This window comes from Giraffa tippelskirchi, chromosome 1 (assembly GCF_054371585.1).
Source record: "Giraffa tippelskirchi isolate mGirTip1 chromosome 1, T2T-mGirTip1v1.2.pri, whole genome shotgun sequence".
NCBI classification, from domain to species: Eukaryota; Metazoa; Chordata; class Mammalia; order Artiodactyla; family Giraffidae; genus Giraffa; species Giraffa tippelskirchi.
Window position 1 is genome coordinate 102,196,127 of NC_137275.1, and position 21,320 is coordinate 102,217,446.

At 43.5% G+C, this 21,320-nt stretch overlaps 1 protein-coding gene and 2 long non-coding RNA genes across 8 annotated transcripts in view; 2 read left to right on the plus strand and 1 right to left on the minus strand.

The window, feature by feature from the left end:
- The window catches only part of PRSS12 (serine protease 12), a 99,084-nt gene extending 96,247 nt beyond the window's left edge, over positions 1-2,837 (minus strand). For all 6 annotated transcript variants that reach the window (XM_081485883.1, XM_081485913.1, XM_081485903.1 and 3 more), the window contains exon 1: positions 2,295-2,837. In XM_081485883.1, coding sequence (XP_081342009.1) covers positions 2,295-2,787 — 493 coding nt within the window. In that variant the 5' untranslated portion in view covers positions 2,788-2,837. The remainder of the gene's footprint in view (positions 1-2,294) is intronic.
- Positions 2,020-21,320, plus strand: part of LOC145505720 (uncharacterized) — a 49,174-nt gene continuing 29,873 nt past the window's right edge. Inside the window, exon 1 of the long non-coding RNA XR_014053233.1 lies at positions 2,020-2,083. This is a non-coding gene — a long non-coding RNA (uncharacterized LOC145505720). The remainder of the gene's footprint in view (positions 2,084-21,320) is intronic.
- LOC145505638 (uncharacterized) lies at positions 2,092-5,767 on the plus strand. Its single transcript, XR_014053170.1, has 2 exons — positions 2,092-2,143; positions 5,214-5,767. It is a non-coding gene; the product is annotated as an uncharacterized LOC145505638 (long non-coding RNA).

Here is a 21,320-nt window from a genome sequence, read left to right on the forward strand (position 1 = left end):
TTGGACACAATTGAGCAATTGAGCACACAGACTTTCTACATGTTTATATAATTAAAGAGGAAAATGAGCTATGGAGTGAAATGTGCACTATCTTACAATGTTCCTATAAGAATTAAATGAGAAAACTAATATATAAAATGCTTAGCTCAGCATCCAACACAGAATGAATCCTCAATAAATCCTACCTGTTAACTATCAGGCTGGGCTGTTCTGGTACGTGCTCAGTGCTAGGAAAGTCCTTTGAATACATCTATCCCCAAACTGCCTTCTTCCAGATAAGGAAATCAAAGCTTGGGGGTTAAGAGTCCTACTCAACACTGTATAGCTACTGGCTGAGCCAAAGTGGACACCAGTGCTCTCCAGAGCACAATTCCATATTCTTTTCACCACACCATGATAGCTTTGTTTACACTCCTAACCGAATGTAGAACCAGGACAGCCATAGTTTCAGAACATGTCAGTCATTTTAAGGCATGACTATGCCCCGTCAGAAAGTGAGGAGTGAATGACAGACTGAGCCTGGAAAGTAATTAAATCATTACAGAGCCAGCAGACTGTTTTCCTGGTTCTTTTTTTTTTTTTTTGGGTGGGGGGGGAGTGTATTTATCTCCAATCTTGGGGGGTTTCTTTTGCTTCTCTTGTGTTCAGTCAGGCACTTTATTTCAGGAAGTACACACTATTATGCAGTGCTTAGAGTTTTGTCTAGTGAGAATTAGCTATCAGCATAAAGGTATCTATCCCAAAGAGTCTGTACTGATGTTAGGTTTAATTTTCTTTTCAACACAAGAGGGTGGGGAGAATGAACCGCCAAGCTATTCTCCTCATTCCGAATGTAAAATTTAAAAAATTATGTGTTAAACAGAGAACAATAGATCACTACAGTGTTTTAACTTTGAATTCTACTTATATATATATGTATACACAATAGGAAATATGAAATATAATAATAGAAAAATGAAAAAAGTGTCAGTGTTTGCTAACCATGAGCTTTTACTACAAATAAAGAGTGAAACAGCACTAGGGCTGTCTGCCTGATATCACCTCAAATTTTTTATAGCCACATTGGCATTCTGTCTGTGTAACAAGTGTAGCGATGACTTCATTCTCTAGGATGAAGGATAATGGATCTTAACCTTCCTATCACTTCCCTTTAACTCAAAGCACTAATGCAACTGAAGGTACATATAAATAAAATTTTATGAAGGGAAAGAATGGCCCTGTGAAAGTTTAACCTCCAAATCACCAAAAGGTACAAAGTACAATATATCTCAGAATCACAATTAACAAAGCCCCTGCCACAAAGCTTGGATGGAGAGCTGCCAAAAATTTTTTTTAAGGAAAATCTAAACTTTGAAGAACTTTAGGGTTTTTTTCCACAACTATTAAAGAAAAAAAAAAAAAAGCCCTAGGTAAACAAAACGCCACCAACTCAAAACAAAGCACTGTTCAAAGGCAGATGATTCACTTACATTAAATCTACTAATGTGATCTTTCACATTAATTAATGTGAAACATCTTACCAACTTTATCTCTTTACCAACTAATTCCGGTTTTCCACAAATAACATATACAGTTGAATACTGGCATTCTTGAAAACAGCACTTGACTATATCAAGTTGCTTCTTCCCTAGAATAGTTACTATTCCTATCTTTTGCCTTTCTTTCTTCTCCACTCACTGATATTTACCACGCTGTGCCCCAGAACATGAACATCATTTGACAAGTCACGTTTGGGCCCAGAAAGTTTGCAAAAACCTTTTCAAATACATGTCAACTGCGGGCAGAAATTGAGCGGGGGGGTGTGGTAATTGATTGTCATATTAGATTTAATATTTCCCTTTCCAAAACAGGTAATTAGAAACTATCTTCTCTTTTACTTTGCCACTTCTACGTAAATACGGCACCATTCTCAAGGCAAAGCTGATGCAGAAAACACACATCCACGCCAAGCGCGCGCGCACACATCCCCTTCCCCTCCCCCCACACACATCACAGTGGCTGGAGACAAGCCCGCAGCCCGGAGACAAGCCGTCACCCAGGAGCCCCGAGAGTGCACCACCCTCCATTGAGACTGTCACCCCAGGTAACCGCACACAAAGCGCGCCTCGCTAGTTCACAGTCACGGTGCCAAGGTACTTGGACGGTAAGTCCGTGGCCGTCCACCTTCACACAGAGCGAGGCAAACCCGCAACCCCACCCGCTCTCACTTTCTCCTCCAGGAGCACCTAACGTGCTCGCCCACCCAGGCGGGCTCCCCGCCGGGCCCCGGTCGCCGCCGCTCCGCGGCCACTCACCCCGGCTGCAGTCGCAGTAGCCCCAGTCCACCTTGCCGCGGGCGTCCCCGTAGAAGCACCAGGGTCTGCCCGCGCCGTCCGGACTCCGGCAAAAGTTGTGGCGCTGCCCTCGCAGTTGCGCCCAGCCCGCCGGGGGCGACCGCGCGAGGAACGGCGGCACGTCTGCCCAGCGCAGACAAGGGGCGCCGGAGTCTGTCACGTTGGCCCCGGGCGCCCCGGCGGGGCAGTCCCCGGGAGGCGGCCGGGTCATGCGGAGGCCGTGCGCGCGCGAAGCGCGGAGCGCCGGAGGGGGGTGCAGGACGCGCGGGAGAGGGGGCGGCGGGGGCGTCTTCTGTGGCCGCCGCTGAGTGGCAAGGTAATAAGGGTCCTGGGGACCCCGAGAGGGCGCATGGTGATAGCGGTGGTGGAGCGGATAACCGAGGACCGAATCAAAGCTGACCACGCCGGGGAGCGCCCCGAGAATCAGAGCCACCGCGAAGTGGGGGAGCTTCATGGTGCCGGAGCCGCGGCGTCTGTTCCATGCTCCCCGGCTCCGCCGCTTCTGAAGGGGAGGCGGGGGAGGCGCTGCGCGTCCCCGGAACCCCCGCTCCAGCCCCCTCCCGCCCTCCCGCGCGCGGACCGCCTCCCGCCGCGGGGCCCGCTGCCGCGCCCCTGCTCGCTGCGCTCGGGAGCGGTCCCGGGCGGGGAAGGCGTGCGCTCCGCGGAGCCCTGGCTCGTAGAGAGGACCGGCCGAGAGAAGGCGCCGACCCGGGGACTCTGCCCTCTGGCGGCGGGCACAGGCGCGCAGTCTCGCCCCGGAGCCGGGCTCCGCGCTGTCCTTGCCGGGCTCCCGCTGTCAGCGCGCCGGGCCGGGCCAGACCAGCTCGCTGGCACCCCAGCGGCCTCGGGGTGCCTGAGCCAAGTCCGAGGGTGCCCACGCGGGGGACGGTCTTGGCTGCTCTTTGCCAGCAGCCGACACCACCACAGCCTTTCCGTCTGGCGGCTGCCAAACCTGCCACCAGCCCCTGCAGCCCACCTCTCCTCCACCCCTTTGCCGCGCTTCATTTCCTATGTTTTGAAATATTTATAAGTGTGGATGGGTTTAGTCCCTTGAAGTCCCGGGGTAAAAGCTATCAAAGCCCACTTGGAATGCCGAAGCCATTTTCCTGAGCTGTGAGCTCCTCAAGGACAAGACCACATTTCGTTTCCTTTATCTCCCAGTGCTTAAAACTTAAAACCGCGGGCAACACTTATTAGGCTCCAATAAACATTTGCTGAAATTAAATTCCTGAACCGACCCAGGGAAAGCAGGTCGAGCCTTTCTACTTCCTGCCACCCACTCTCCACCCGGTGCCCTGAACAACACCAGTTGTTTGGTTATTATTGGGATTCAGTGAAGCCCTCTTAATACCAAATTTCCTTTCTAGCCAGAGACGACTTCATCCGTCCGGGTCTCCATCCTATCCAAAAAGCCCATCCCTCTAACACCTGCCTCGTTTTGGCCGAGCATGGGACTTGAGTTAAGCCTACTCATTTGCCTCTCTCCACAGTGGACTCTGTCCACCGGCAACTCTATAGCTGTTGGCTCGACCTTAGGAAAGCCTTTTCAACAGCTCCCCCGATTTGCACTGCCCCACTTCCCCGGCCAGAAAAAAAAAAAAAGTTGGTTTAGAATCTTTTTAAAAATCCCTGAAGCTGGATGTTTTAGGGATTTCCCCCTTCAGTTGTTCCTGACTATGCCACGGAAGTTAAACAAGAAACAAGGAAGGCCAATAAAAAAGGTAATGTTTTACATCCTGGCATAATCGTGTTGAAGTGTAGGGGAGACCAGCTGCCCCACAGTATACTGTTGTTTAGTCGCTACTCTTTTATGACCCCATGACTCTTTTGTAGCCCACCAGGCTCCTCTGCCCATGGGTTTTCTCAGGCTAGAACCCTGGAGTGGGTTGCCGTTTTCTTCTGCAGGGGATCTTCCTGACCCAGGGATCCAACCGGAGTCTCGTGCATCGCAGGCAGATTCTTTAGTGCGGAGCCACCTGGGAATCCCATCGTACACTCCTCTGAAGAAAACTTGAACATTAAATGTTTATTGTTAAAACCTAGTTTCAGTTAGAAACTGAATTAATTTCCTACCCCCAACTCAAATAATCTTAGTTTAACCATTCTGAATCATATTACTGTTTTCTTAATTTTTCACCCCTGTTAATGAAATATCTGATTTTTACTTAGAGAAGTGGACAAATGAACAATATTAGGCATCCAGGAATGTGTTTATTAAATCTTTATTCAAGATGTTTTTGCTCAAGATGCTTTTACCCACTGTTTCATTTTTTTTAAACTTACACTTTTCTGATTCCAAAAGCATAGTTAAAACTGTACTTGGCGAAGAAGAGTAAAGTTAAAATACATATTTGGGGGAAGTTGATTTACTTATTTTAGTAGAGGTCAGCAGAATTCACCAATCACAGATTTTTTCTTTTTTTTTTTACTTAACCATTGATTTGTACACTTTATTTTTTTAATTACTTCTTTATTTTTATTTATTTGTCTGTGCTGGGTCTTGGTTGTAGCACATGGGCTCTAGTTCCCTGACCAGGGATTGAACCCAGGCCCCTACAGTGGGAGCACGGAGTCTGAGCCACTGGACCATCAGGGAAGAATCACAGTTTAGTCAGTTCAGTCGCTCAGTCGTGTCCGACTCTTTGCAACCCCATGAACCGCAGCACGCCAGGCCTCCCTGTCCATCACCAACTCCCAGAGTTTACCCAAACTCATGTCCATCGAGTCAGTGATGCCATCCAGCCATCTCATCCTCTGTCGTCCCCTTCTCCTCCTGCCCCCAATCCTTCCCAGCATCAGGGTCTTTTCCAATGAGTCAACACTTCGCATGAGGTGGCCAAAGTAGATTCCGACAAATCATAGATTCTTTGTCTATAATAGGTGACAGTTCTAAAAGGAATCACCCCTTTTCTTCAAAACTGAGTCTCCACCTTCTGCCACTCACATGATGGTCCAAGAAAGGCTCGCCCTGGGATTCTGATCGGCCCGCTTAGCCCTGCTTCTCTCCTTTCTCTGCATGGCTCCTACACCCAGGGCTTTCACACTTGCTGAGAGTCTGGAGGCAGACCTGGTCCCAGTGTACCTATGCACCTTGGAGAGAGGAAAATAACAAGAAAGAAGTGAGTAGAAGAGAAGATGGTTGGAACTGAGCTCCCAAGAATAGGGACCCTGGTGTGGCCTCTTCTCCAGCCCGTTTTACACCTAAGAGGAACTGACAATTTTCCAAGGTCTACTTAACAGTTAACAAGTTATGAAGCTGATTCATACGAAGTGGAGTTATCCACAGAAAATTCCACATCTGGATGTAATCGCCTCCATTTTAAAGCGTACCCTTTCCGAGATGATAAAACAGCACGTCTGTAATTGGACTGTGAAGTCAAGGGCCTCGATTTGGGTTTTGTCCTCTATTTTACAGGGAAAGTATGACTTAAACAGACCTGCTCTTTATGTATTACTCCGCCCTCCTGCTAATCTCTTCCTTCCCTCTCTTCCTTCATTCCTCCTGGCTGCTACCAACATGCAGATGTTTAGGATTTCCAATTCCCCATCCGATGGAATGGATTCCCCTTCCCTGATTTGCGTTTCTCCCTCCTGCCTCTGTCACATTACACTGCCTGTGTTGGGGGCTGGGGGAGAAGCCTCCCTCCACCCCGGAGAACCACCACCTAGCCACCGCTCCTCAGCCGCTCCTCACCCTGTCACACACAGCAAAGCCAAAGGAAAGGGGGCGGCAGCTCCATCGTGTTACAGCTGCAAGAAGCCCACTGTGGATGCTTTCTCTGCTTTCCAATCCCTTCAGCAGCGCTAAAGGAGCCAGGAGAAGGAACAGAATGAAACAGATGACACTTGGCAGGCATTTCCCAGCACAACCCTTCAAAAGCCCCATGAGGTCCCCCAGTCTCTCTTGTCACCTCTGTAACCTCCAGTTCCATCAAGCAACCTGGGTGACAAAGGCTCAAGAGCTCAACTATCCCCAGCCTCCCAGCCAAAAACCTAAAAAGGGAAGTGAAGAGGGGTGTCTCCCTGCCCACCTCACAGCAGGGAGGAGGTGCAGCCTTGGGGGTGGAGCCGGGCGCGAGTATTGAATACATGTGCATACCTGCACTTTACTGTGGCAACTGTGTTATATAGGGACATTTGGTTTTATGGTCGTTTAGGGGATCATTATGCTTTACCTACATAATGGACTGAATATACAGAGTTCTAAAGCCAATACACCAAATAACTTGGATAAGTTCCATGTACAGTTTGGGTACTGCCTGTATTTGGAAAAGCAAAATGCAGTATTTACTTGAACAATTCCAAGTGCAAAAATATTGTTAAAAAAGAAACACTGGGCATTGTTCTTTCACATAAAAGCAAAAATATATTAAATAATATCAATAACATAAGTCCATGTCTAGGGACTGTGGAAGATTTAAAATTATAAGACATTATCAGGCCTTTGGTCAAGGGGGGGTGGATACAACAAAAGAACATATAGTATTTAGTTAAAAGTTCTGGAAAATAAAAGAAAGGTCCAGAAAACAAGTAATGAATTGCTAAATGAATGGCACAGTGGTTTGGCCAAAGGGGCTCTGCTTGACTCATTGTATTCATAATGCTTTTAAGAGGCATTTGATCTCTATTTTCCTTATTGTTTTAAATAGAATTTTATAAAACAGAATACTTTTTTGTTTCCATTTATTTTAAAAAGTTCATCTAACCTTGGTGTAATCCCTACCTGGAAATTAATTCTGTAGGTTCATTTTCAGGCTTACTCAAATTATACATAGGGTATATGAAGAATATAGATGTAAATATATAGATTTTCATTGTTGTTTTGTTGCTAAGTCATGTCTGACTCTTTTGTGACCCTATGGACTGTAGCCCGCCAGGCTCCTCTGTCCATAGGATTTCCCAGGCAAGAATACTGGAGTGGGTTGCCATTTCTCTCTCCAGGAGATCTTCCCGAACCAGGGGTCAAACCAGCATCTCCTACATTGGCAGGAGGTTTCTTTACCCCTGCGCCCCCCCAAAAGAAAAAATGTTATTTTGGCCTTGAAATATCTTAAGCGAGTTCCCTTAGCTTCCTAAGTCAAAGGCTCAGCATCTTCAAAAAAGGGATAGTAATCATGTTTCCAAGATAGATCTGATGGGGGGAGGTAACTGAGATAATGCCTATAAACTGATGAGCAGAGCACTCAGAAAGTGCCAACTATAATGCGGTAGATTAGCCTCAGTAACTGCCTTTGAGTTTTAACTCCTCAGAGTAAGTCAGTCTGTGAAAACCCGCCTCCACAAAGCAGAAAATCCCCTCCCTACCACGCCCCTGTCCCTTGCTGCCCCCCAGCATCTCCCCTCTAAGATGGAAGACAAATATGCAGCCACCCTAGCTTCACTCCCCTGAACACTAGTCCTGTCTGATGGGTTTTCTGTCTCCTCATCCCCACAGGTTTGGTCCCTGAAAGCCAAGGCGCTACGGACAAACCCGAATGAACTTTCTGGTCAACCCATTACTAGATATTTTGAGTTAAAACTCTTTTCCTGAGCCGTCTGCCTAAGGATAATGAGTAGTTTTCAAATCTCTCAGTTGCAAGTGAGCTGTGGTCACTTGTAAAAGGAGTAAACAGATAGAAAGAAAAACCTGGCTAGAACTGTTTGCCGGTGATCTGGGAAGCACAGAATCTCCGTGTTGAAAAGGACTTAGAGCCCCAACTCTGTCAAATGCAGGAAACCTTTCTAGAATTTCCTAACAAGTAGACTTCCAGGTATTTTTTAAAAACTATGGGTGGGGGAAATTTCTACTTGGAAGCTAGCTCACTCTGTCTCTAGAAAATCCAAATTGTTAGGAAAATCTTCCCATCTACTAAGCCACAAGTTGCCTCCAGGTGGAAACCTACTTTATCCAGCTATGATGCTGGTTATACTCCTACTGATTTAGAGTCCAGCAGACCTGGGTTCAAATCCCTATTAAATTTATTAGTTTCCTGGCCTCCGGGGGGGGCAGTGGTATTAAAGAATCTTTTCTCCCCAACTTCTTTCACGTTCAAGAAAGAGATCTCCCCATTTGGAGTGTGCAGATCCAAGAACAGCAATTGATTCGCGTTACTGGACTCCCTTAATAGTATTATTGTGGGAGGTATGAGTCTGTATAAGAATAAATGTTCAATGTCCTATTTTCCCTCCTTTTGCTTACTGTTTTCCCTACTTCATCACTGGAATCTTAGGGACCATAAAGTTGAGATTTGGACCTGGGTTGAGGTTGAAAGAGAGGGAGAGAAGCAGTTTAGCTGTTTAGTTGTTTGCCTACCTGGTGGCTCAGATGGTAAACAATCTGCCTGCAATGCAGGGTACCTGGGTTCTATCTCTGGGTCAGGAAGATCTCCTGGAGAAGGGAATGGCAACCCACTCCAGTATTCCTGCCTGGATAATTCCATGGACAGAGGAGCCACAAAGAGTTGAAGTCATGAAGAGTTGGATACGACTAAGTGACCAACACTTCCACTACTACTAGGAAACTACTTTGGGGTTTGGGATCAAAGCCTCAGCTAATTGTAAAAGTCTGCATTTGCCCGGCTTGTATCCTATGCATAAACGTCCTCCGGGGAACTCATTGCCTGAGGATGGGAGAGGGTGGGAGTGGAGATAGGATTTAAGGGTCCTGGCTCCCCACTCATCCATCAATCACTGCTAACCTCTTCGAAAATAAGAGTTTCCCTGTTTGTAATATGGAGATAACTCTATTTTACGAAGCTGCAAGAATTAGAAACAGTATATTAAGGTCTGGACAGTGAGCACATGACTATCATTTAAGTATGTAAAGACAATTATCAGGACAAATATGGCAGTAAATGGCAACTCATAGAATTGAAAACAATACCTCAGATATTATTTACCCATTGCAGATTTCAATGGAAAAAAGTCACTCTTATTCCACATACCACACTATGATTACATTAACTTTTCCATAGCTGCATAATATGTGGTTGTTACACAATAAACACAGTCACTCTTGTATTTGAGTTTACTCTTTTTTGTTTGTTTGTTTGTTTGTTTTGAGTTTACTCTTAAACTTTTGTCTGTCTGACAGAATTCCCCATAGCCATTAAAACCCTGTTCAAACTATGAAATCTTCCCTAATCAAATTCTGCTGTTGAAATATGGGTTAGCCTGGCATGCCGTACACACAGAATTTCTACAGTCACAATCACATTGTTCCAGACTTGTTTTCATTGTAAAATCCCCAATGCAAAGAATTATGCATTCTATAGTGATTGGTCCTTACATGAAGCCAATAGGCGATGGAGTATTATTCGGCACTGAAAAGAATTACTCAGCATGAAAAGATGTGGAAGGATCTTAAAAGCATATTACTAAGTGAAAGAAGCCAATCTGAAAAGACTATATACTATATGAGTTCAACTATTTGACATTCTGGAAAAGACAAAACTGTTGAGACAGTAAAAAAATTAGTGGCTGCTAGTGGTTGAGGTGTTGGGGCAGCAATGAACAGGCAGAGCATGGAGAATTTTTAGAGCAGTAAAAATACTTCATATGGTACTATAATAATGCATCCACGTCATTATACATTTGTCCAAACACATGGAATGTATACCACCAAGAGTAAACTGTAATATAAACCATGGACTTCGGACGATTATCATGTATCAGTGTAGGTTCATCAGTTGTAGCAAATATGTCACTCTGGTGGGGGATGTTGATAATGGAGGAAGCTATGCATGAGTGATGAAGAGGATATATGAAAATCTGTGTACCTTCCCCCTCAGTTTTGCTGTAAACCTAAAACTGCTCTAAAAATTTTAAGTCAAGTTTTTAAAAATGTCACCCAATGAACAGTGAGCAAATGAGATCCTCAAATAAAATGCAAATGAGCTTTTAATGCTTTTTTATAATATGATAGTGTAGTGTCTACAACAGAGACCACAAACTAGCCACCACCAAAATGGACATGCCATCTAGATATATTTTGTTTAGTGAAATGTTATTTTAATAATTGAACTTTATGTATTATTTAAAATCAGTAGCTCATCCATGAAATTATGGATTACCAGCCTTGTATGTGTGCATGTTAGAAAGCTTTTGACTGCAAGTAAAAGACACTTCAACTCAAATTGGCTTAAAGTCAGGTATTTTCAAGGATTATATGATCCCATTCTGTAGGAAGTACCAAGCAATCCAGGTTGATTGTTTCGGTGCCTAACCACACCTTTGAGGTGGCAGGCTCTTTATCTCTCTGTTTGGCTATCTGAGTGTTGGCTTCATCTTCAGACTGCCAACAAGGAACAAAACATTACATCTAGATAGAGTTCATGTCCAGAAGAAGAAAAGAGATTTGTTCTTTCTGTGCCCCTTTTCAGGAGCAAAATAATCTTTCCCCAGAGGCTTCCAAGGATTTCCCCTGACACTTTGTAGGCCATTCCTGGGCCACATGCCTGCACCTGTGGCTTCCCTGGTGGCTCAGTGGTAAAGAATCCACCTGCCAGTGCAAGAGATGCAGGAGGCACGAGTTTGATCCCTGGGTCAGGAAGATCCCCTGGAGAAGGAAATGGCAACCCACTCCAGTATTCTTGCCTGGAGAATCCCATGGACAGAGGTGGCAGGAAGGCTGCAGTCCATGTGGTCACATAGAGTCAGACACAACTGAGCATGCATGCACACCTGTTGCTGCAACAATCATTGACTGAAAGGATAGACTGAGCTGTGATTAGCTTGGACTGATTATGTGGGAACTTGGGAAGAGATCAGCTGATGTATACTACAAGTTGAAAAAATCAAGAGCTCTGGCACTATCACAACCCTAGTTCCCACACAGTGACAAATGTCTATGGCTATTTCCATCCTTAGACTTAGGGAACAGTCCTCAATTCACCATGGGTCCTACCTGCCTGGACTTTGTAAGCATTTGAGTTTACTATACCTGGTTTATACTTTTTTATCTGGCAGCAGTTTCATGCTAAATTATGATATTTCACAGATATTTTAGCCTATGGATTCTGGAGACACATGATAAATGTCTACAGTGACATGATAGTGTTTTGTCCCACAATTTAGTGGTTTAAAACAATAAGCATTTATTATCTCACAGAGTTTCTGGGAGTCACGAACTTGCGAGTGGCCGAACTGGGTGTTTCCGGCTTAAGACGTCTTATGAAGCTGCAGTCCAATTGGTGATGGGACTGCAGTTATCTGAAGGCCTGGCTGCACTAGAGAAATTGCTTCCCAGATCACTCACAGGCTGTTGGCTGAAGGGCTTAGTTCCTCAGCACATGGAATTCTCATCAGGCCATTCACAATAAGGCATTGGCTTCCACCGGGGCCAGTGATCCAAAAGAGCAAGAGCGTGACCAAGACAGAAATCACGAAGATTCTTATGACCTAATCTTACAACTGATACACTGTCAATTCTGCCATATCCTATTGCTCACAGAGTAAACTAACTGTGCTACAGTGCAGGAGGGGTGTGAGTTCCAGGGGGTGGGGACTGCAGGGGGGCACTCTTTGAGACTGGCTACTATAGGTGCATTCTGCAAAACTGTTCTATGCAGGAAATTTATATATATATTTTGGAATTTATAAAGTACTTATTTATTTGGCTGCATCACATCCTAGGTGCGGCACACGGGATCTTTGTTACATTGTGCCAGATTGTTGCAGAGCCTGGACTGTCTAGTTGTGCCCACAGGCCGGGTTGTCCCGCAGCATGTAAGATCTTCATTACCCAACCAGGGTTCGAACCCGTGTACCCTGCATTGCAAGGCAGATTCCTAACCACTGGACCACCAGAGAAGTCCCAGACAGGGAATTTAGACAGATACTTGCTGTGTGACTACATGAATTTTCCCAATGCTAAATATCTTGGAAGTGCATTGTCAATTAAACAATCACTTCAGTGAAACATAGGGTCAGCTGTAAGCAAAGGTGTCTTAATATCCCTAGAATTACATCTTCCACTCTACATTATAAGCTAACTCAGTCTTGTTTTTTATCTGTCTGCAAGGGAAAAAAAACCAAAAGATTTTATCAATGAATTCAGGGCTCCAAACTCCTAGTAAAAGACTCCCAAAGTGTACCAGCTGCCTGATAAGACTTAATGTATCAACCAGTGTGGAGATATTAACATTGTAACAGGGACAAAAGAATGCATGGAATGGACAAAGGAATTATGGGCTTTCGGGCATCCCCTGAACTGAGTCCCAGGAGAGCAGGAATTTGGATAAGGAGGAAGCCTCCTGCAATTGTACCACATGTAAGGCTGTCCCTAAGATACTGATAAAGAAAAAGAAACATGAAACGAAAATAACCCTGGTTTAATTTGATGAGAGCACTTCTCAGTTGCCTCAGTGGTGAAGAATATGCCTGCCAAGCAGGAGACCACAACAGATTTGATCCCTGGGTTGGGAAGCTCCCCTGGAGAAGAAAATGACAATCCACTCCAGTATTCTTGCCTGGGAAATCCATGGACAGAGGGGCCTGGTGGGCTACAGTCCATGGAGTTGCAAAGAGGCAAACACAACTTAGTGACTGATCAACAACAGCAATAACAATTTGATGAGGAGATCACAAAACTTCTCAGTTAAATTGTATTCACCACAACTCCCAGAATTTTGTAATACAGTGAAGTTTCTTGTCCAAGAAATTTAAGCTTCACACATTGCTGTTGCCTTCCTACACACTCTCAAACCAAAAACCCCAAAGCATTAAAAAGGCTCACACTCTTGCATAACACTGCTATAAGAACTAGAGACAAAATATGCTCGTGGAGCTGAAATCAGAAAGAATTTCTTTTCTCCCCCTTCCATAAAACAGTTACATTGTGAAGTACAGTTTGCCCTCATTTGGAGACTGAAAGATAACAGTTTTGAAACAGAGATTCATTGGCAGTATTTATAACTGAGTTGTGTAATACACTCGGGGCATTAAAAATATGACGCTACTCTAGACTAGTCTTTATTTTTAGAAGGCTTAGAAAACCTCTATCCAGTGTTAAAAGTCTCTACATATGACGAAATGTTCTTTGCTATCCCATGGTCATTAGGAAAATGAAATACAGTCAGTCAGTCAACAAGAAAAACAATACTAGGCACACAGTATCAGTTGTGTTGGAGCTGACTCCTGGGCCCGAGCAAAGGCAACTTCATGGATGTTTCTGGGTTCCATCTAGGAACCTGAAATAAGAAATGTTAACTAACAAGGTTTTGTTCTGTAAAAGAACAGCTATTAATGTAATGCTTATGTCTTGTGGACTGTTTGTCTTCAGAAATGTTTTAGGTAAATTATTTCAGAGACTCAACAATAACTTTGAATAATATTAACCTTTGCAACTTAACTAGCTCAACAGGGCATAAAATAATGAAGGCAGAAAGAAGAAATCTGTTAAGAAATCAGTCTCTTGAAGAGTTTTAAAATGCTCCAACGCTGGAAATCAACACAAAAATCTGAGCAATAACATTAGTTTTGAGAATATAAATAATGACATAATTTTGGTTCTTGATTGTGATACATAATAGTGTTTGAAAGTTCTGATTTTATACTTCATAATTTTCTATATTCTTTTATTTTCAAAATATTTTTGATAAAGATTTACAAAGAAAGCACAGAGGGCACATTTAGTGGAATCCAAGTGAGCACTTAAAAATACATTATTTTTCATAATGAATTTTTCTCAAGTTGTTGGATGGATTTGTGCTGGGCTTATATAAGCTATTGAGTGAGGTACTGGATCTTATTCATTTCTGGATCCTCATTACTTAGTATAAGCTTCTCAATAAATATTTTCACTGACCCTAGTCTCTTATCTAGTTCTCTTGATGGTTAGTTGTTTACCTTTGTGAGATGGTTGCCTAGAGTTAAATGCACAGAAGGCAGTGAAATGCAGAGTTTTTTCCCTGCAAGTTAAAAGAGTTTTTATGGAAAATGTTAATAAAAACAAAGAAACTGACTTTATTTAGAACATTTTATTTTGCTACAAATATGTATCTTCCCATTATATTTTCTTTTTTATGCCCTTAGATGATAGATTGGATTAGCAATTCTAGAGGGACTGTGACCAAACAATTTTTAAGCATCTGGAGATGAATTTGAAGCAATGACAATTTTTTTAAATGTTTTTGGTGATCAGAGTAAATCATGTGCTTTGTTGCTCAGTTGTGTCCGACTCTTTGCAACTCCATGGACTGTAGCCCGCCAGGCTCCTCTGTCCATGGGGATTCTCCAGGAAGAATACTGGAGTCAGTTGCCATGCCCTCCTCCAGGGGATCTTTCCAACCCAGGGATCGAACCTAGGTCTCCCACATTGTAGGCAGATTCTTTACCATCTGAGCCACCAGGGAAGCCCATCATACAAGTGCAAAATCAATCATGGAACTCACACAACCACACTGTATCCCTCCTCCTATTTTGCAAATACTGGAGAATGCTGCGATTTCAGTTTTTATAAACTTCACTCTAGTCCACAGGTCTCATAAAGTTGCAGGATATTAAACAATCTTAAGAATGATACTGAATGAAAAAGAAATTGTTCTATATAAATCAGCAAAAATGAACATATACAATGTTCAGGAAAAACAAGTAAATGGATCCAATATTTCAGGAAGTTATAAAGTTAAAAAAGAAATGTTATTAATAACATTGCTGTATTTAAAGAAGAAAGATATGGTATTAACGATGCTGCTGTAGATGGTCCCTGACTTATAGTGATTCAACTTAATGATTTTTTAACTTAATGGTAGTGCGATATGCATTCAGTAGAAATCATACTTCAGATTTTGAAGCTTGATCTTTTTTTCAGGCTAGCGTTACATGGTATAATCTCATGATACTTAGTAGGAGCAGCTGCCTTCACGATCACAACAGTAAACAACCAACATATGTTAATAACCATTCTGTCTCCACATAGCCATTCTGTTTTTGACTTTCAGTACAATATTCATATACGTGAGCTAGTCAACACTTTATTATAAATTAAACTTTGTGTAGATGGTTTTGCCCAACTGTGGGCTAATGTAACTGTTCTGACCATGTTTAAGGTGAATGAGGCGAAGCTCTGATGTTCAGTAGGTTAGGTGTATTCAATGCATTTTCAACATACAATATATTCAACTTACATTTATCGGGATATAACCTCATGGTAAGTCGAGGAATCTCTGTTGGCAGTCGAGGAATATCTGTATTTCAAAGATAAACTCTTATTCTATAAACTTGACTATTCCTAAATCTAAGTGATTCCGTAGGAGTTGAGAATTTTTATGGTTGCTTACTTTAAAAACAGGGCTTCCCTGGTGGCTCAGTGGTAAAGAATCCGCCTACCTATGCAGGAGACTCAGGTTCGATCACTGGGTTGGGAAGATCCCCTGGAGAAGAAAATGGCAACGCACTCCAGTATTCTTGCCTGGAAAATTCCATGGACGGAGGAGCCTGGTGGGTTATGGTCCATGGGGTCACAAAGAGTTGGACATGACTGAGTGACTGACAACACTAATACTTACTTCAAGGACACTCCTTGGTGATGATTAAATTAATGCAATAACAACATAATACCTGGCATACAGTAGGTTCTGGATAAATGATGGCTATTAATATTATTGCCAAAATTATTGGTATTAAAAAATAAGTACAGAATAGGACATCTTAGGATCAGGGGAGGTGCAATGAAAAAGAACATGGCTTTTCTGTACACTTTGTTGACTTTGGCCCCAGATCAGGCCATCAGACTGTCTTCTGAGATCGAGGTAAGAAGGAAGTTTGGACGTGGTTTACAGAAGTCACGGGTTCACTAACAGTTAGACTCAGCGTGCCCAGGAGCCAGGTTAACATTAGGCACTCTGGTTTCAAGTGGTCAATGCTTAAGAGCAAGCACAGTAGTCTTCTTCCAAGCAAAAATACTGATCCATAAACCTAAATGTTACCTGAAAGAACTCCTACACTTCTCTATTTATTTTGCTGTAAAGAAAGACAAAACAGATTGCTGGTTTCTGGAAATTTTAAGGAGCTCACCCTAGGCTTCTGCGTGATTTCTTGACTAGTATAATAACAGGCCAAAGGAATTGGTTTCTGAAAGGTGGCGGAGTAGAAGAACGTGCGCTCATCTTCTCCTGTGAGAACTCCAAACTTACACCTCGCTGCTGAACAACTGTCGACAGGAGAATGTTGGATCCCGCCAAAAAAAGATACCCCACATCCAAGGGCAAAGGAGAAGCACCAACAAGACAATAGGAAAGGCGAAATTGCGTTTAGAATCAAATGCCATACCTACCAGAGATGCCCGGAGGGCTCAAACAAAACCTTGTGTGCACCAGGAGACCCCACAGAGACTGAGTCAGACCTGCCTATGAGTGTTTGAGTGTCTCCTGCAAAGGTACAGGTCAGCAGTGGCCTGCCGCAGGGGCAGGGGCTCTGGATGCAGCAGACCTGGGTATGGCATAAGCCCTCATGAAGGAGGTCACCATTAATCCCACCATAGAACTACTAGAACTTACACAGGACTGGGGACACAGGCTCTTGGAGGGCACAAACAGAAACCTGTATGCACCAAGACCCAGAAGAAAGGAGCAGTGACCCCACAGGAGACTGACCCAGACTTGCCTGTGAGTGTCCAGGAGTCTCTGGCAGAGATATGGGTCAGCAGTGGCCTGCTGCAGGGTCAGGGGCACTGACTGAAGCAGTGCTTGCAGGGGACTTTTTGCAGGAGGTCACCAATATCTTCATTACCTCCACCATAGTTTGGCCTCAAGTCAAACAAGAGGGAGGGAACACAGCCCCACCCATCAACAGAATATTGGATTAAAGATTTACTGAACATGGTCCCGCCCATCAAAACAAGACCCAGTTTCTGCCTCAGTCAGTCTCTCCCATCAGGAAGCTTCTATAAGCCTCTTATCCTTAACCATCAGAGGGCAGACAGAATGAAAACCACAATCAAAGAAAACTAACCAATCTGATCTCACGGACCACAGCCTTGTCTAATTCAATGAAACTATGAGCCTTGCCGGGTAGGGCCATTCAAGATGGATGGGTCATGGTGGAGAGTTCTGACAAAATCTGGTCCATTGGAGAAGGGAATGGCAAACCACTTCAGTATTCTTGCCTTGAGAACCCCATGAACAGTATGAAAAGGCAAAAAGATAGGACACTGAAAGATGAACTCCCCAGGTTGGTAGGTGCCCAATATGCTACTGGAGATCAGTGGAGAAATAACTCCAGAAAGAATGAAGAGATGGAGCCAAAACAACAACACCACCCAGTTGTGGATGTGACTGGTGATGGAAGCAAGGTCCGATGCTGTAAAGAACAATATTGCGTAAGAACCTGGAATGTTAGGTTCATGAATCAAGGTAAATTGGAGGTGGTCAAACAAGAGATGGCAAGAGTGAACATCAGCATTTTAGGAATCAGCAAACTAAAATGGACTGGAATGGGTGAATTTAACTCAGATAACCATTATATCTACTACTGTGGACAAGAATCCCTTAGAAGAAATGGAGTAGCCCTCATAGTCAACAAAAGAGTCCGAAATGCAGTACTTGGATGCAATCTCAAAAATGACAGAATGATTTCTGTTCGTTTCCAAGGCAAACCATTCAATATCACAGTAATCTAAGTCTATGCCCCGACCAGTAACGCTGAAGAAGCTGAAGTTGAACGGTTCTATGAAGACTTACAAGACCTTCTAGAGCTAACACCCAAAAGAGATGTCCTTATCATTATAGGGGACTGGAATACAAAAGTAGGAAGTCAAGAGATACCTGGAGTAACAGGCAAATTTGGCCTTGGAGTACAAATTGAAGAAGGGCAAAGGCTAATAGACTTTTGCCAAGAGAATGCACTGGTCATAGCAAGCACCCTCTTCCAACAACACAAGAGAAGACTCTACACGTGGACATCACCACATGGTCAAGACCGAAATCAGATGGATTATATTCTTTGCAGCCGAAGAAGGAGAAGCTCTATACAGTTAGCAAAAACAAGACTGAAAGCTGACTGTGGCTCAGATCATGAACCCCTTATTGCAAAATTCAGACGTAAAATGAAGAAAGTAGGGAAAACCACTGGGCCATTCAGGTATGACCTAAATCAAATGCCTTATGATTATACAGTGGAAGTGAGAAACAGATTCAAGAGATTAGATCTGGTCGAGTGCCTAAAGAACTATGGACAGAGGTTCATAACATTGTACAGGAGGCAGGGATCAAGACCATCCCCAAGGAAAAGAAATGCAAAAAGGCAAAATGGTTGTCTGAGGAGGCCTTACAAATAGCTGTGAAAAGAAGAGAAGCTAAAGGCAAAGGAGAAAAGGGAAATATATACTCATTTGAATGCAGAGTTCCAAAGAGTAGTAAGAAGAGATAAGAAAGCCTTCCTCAGTGATCAATGCAAAGAAATAGAGGAAAACAATAGATGGGAAAGACTAGAGATCTCTTCAAGAAAATTAGGGATACCAAGGGAAAATTTCATGCAAAGATGGGCACAATAAAGGACAGAAATGGTATGGACCTAACAGAAGCAGAAAATATTAAGAAGAGGTGGCAACAATACACAGAAGAATTACACATAAAATTATACACATGACCCAGATAACCACTATGGTGTGATCACTCACCTAGAGCCAGACATCCTGGAATGCGAAGTCAAGTGGGCCTTAGGAAGCATCACTACGAACAAAGCTGGTGGAGGTGATAGAATTCCAGTTGAGCTATTTCAAATCCTAAAAGATGATGCTGTGAAAGTGCTGCACTCAATATGCCAACAAACTTGGAAAACTCAGCAGTGGCCACAGGACTGGAAAATGTCAGTTTTTTTTCCAATCCCAAAGAAAGACAATGCCAAAGAATGTTCAAACTACCACATAATTGCACTCATCTCACATGCTAGCAAAGTAATGCTCAAAATTCTCCAAGCCAGGCTTTAACAGTACACGAACCATGAACTTCCAGATGTTCAAACTGGATTTAGAAAAGGCAGAGGAACCAGAGATCAAATTGCCAACATCCACTGGATACGGAAAAAGCAAGAGAGTTCCAGAAAAACATCTACTTCTGCTTTATTGACTACATCAAAGCCTTTGGTTGTGTGGAACACAGCAAACTGTGGAAAATTCTACAAGAGATGGGAATACCAGAACATCTTACCTGCCTCCTGAGAAATCTGTATGCAGGTCAGGAAGCAACAGTTAGAATTGACGTGGGACAACAGACTGGTTCCAAATTGGGAAAGGAGTATGTCAAGGCTGTATTTTGTCACCCTGCTTATTTAACTTATATGCAGAGTACATCATGAGAAATGCTGGGCTGGATGAAGCACAAGCTGGAATCAAGATTGCCAGGATAAGTATCAACAACCTCAGATACACAGACGATACCACCCTTGTGGCAGAAAGTGAAGAACTAAAGAACCTCTTGATGAAAGTGAAAAGGAGAGTGAAAACTTTGGCTTAAAACTCAACATTCAGAAAACTAAGTTCATGGCATCCAGGCCCATCACTTCATGGCACATAGATGGGGAAACAATGGAAACAGTGAGAGATTTTATTTTTGGGGGCTCCAAAATCACTGCAGATGGTGACTGCAGCCATGAAATAAAAAGACGCTTTCTTCTTGGAAGAAAAGCTTTGTCCAACCTAGAGAGCGTATTAAAAAGCAGAGACATTACTTTACCAACAAATGTCCTTCTCATCAAAGCTATGGTTTTTCCAGTAGTCATGTATGGATGTGAGAGTTGGACTCTAAAGAAAGCTGAGCACCAAAGAATTGATGCCTTTGAACTATGGTGTTGGAGAAGACTCTTGAGAGTCCCTTGGACTGTAAGGAGATCCAACCAGTCCATCCTAAAGGAAATCAGTCCTTAGTATTCATTGGAAGGACTGATGCTGAAGCTGAAACTCCAATATTTTGGTCACCTGATATGAAGAACGGACTCATTTGAAAAGACTCTGTTGCTGGGAAAGATTGAAGGCAGGAGGAGACAGGGACGACAGAGGATGAGATGGTTGGATGGGATCACTGACTCAGTGGACATAAGTTTGAGCAAGCTCCAGGTGTTGGTGATGGACAGAGAGGCCTGGCATGTTGCATGCCGTGGTGTCCATGGGGTGCGTCCATGGGGTGGCAAAGAGTCAGACACAGCTGAGTGACTGAACTAACTGACTGAAAGAAATTGAAAAAATTCCCTTTCCTCAAACTCTGGTGGATAATCTTCCTAGGCTCCCATGCAGGCTGTTCTTACCTTCTCCCTCCTTTCTCCAGGCCTTCTGCATCATAGCGACTCCATGAGAGGTATCTGTTGTTGTTATTTAGTCGCTAAGTTGTGCCTGACTCTTTTGTGAGCCCCATGGACTCCTCCGTCATGGGCTTGTCTAGGCAAGAATACTGGAGTGGGTTGCCATTTTCTCCTTTCCGGGTCTTTCCTACCAAGGGATCAAACCTCCATCTCCTGCACTGGCAAGCAGATTCTTTTCCACTTAGCCATCAGGGAAGCCCAAAGGTACCTGTGTTGTTGTTCAGTTGCTAAGTTGTGCCTGACTTTTTGACCCCCATGGACTGCAGCATACCAGGCTCCCCTGTCCTCCACTGTCCCCCAGCATTTGTTCAAGTTCATGTTCATTGAGTCAGTGATGCTATCTAACCATCTCATGCTCTGCTGCCCTGTTTTCCTTTTGCCAAGGTACCTGTATCCTTAGCCAATTTTTAATAGGTGACTTTTCCATCAGAAAAGGGTGGTATTACAAGTAATGTGATCATTCAGTTGCATTTATTAATTTTTCTTAATGTCAGTAAACAAATTTTTATCATCTCTGTTACAAATCTCTAAATAAGGGGATGCTGTGTAGCCTGGTGGATAGCACACAGACTGTCAACCATAGGGCGTTATATCAAATTCTCCCCAGCCGTTTAACAACTCAGATCTTTGCTAGTTTCTCTTCGAGTTGCATCTGGAGGTGTCAGCACCACCTCAGAGTGATGTTGTGCAGGAATAAGAAAAATGCTGTGCTGG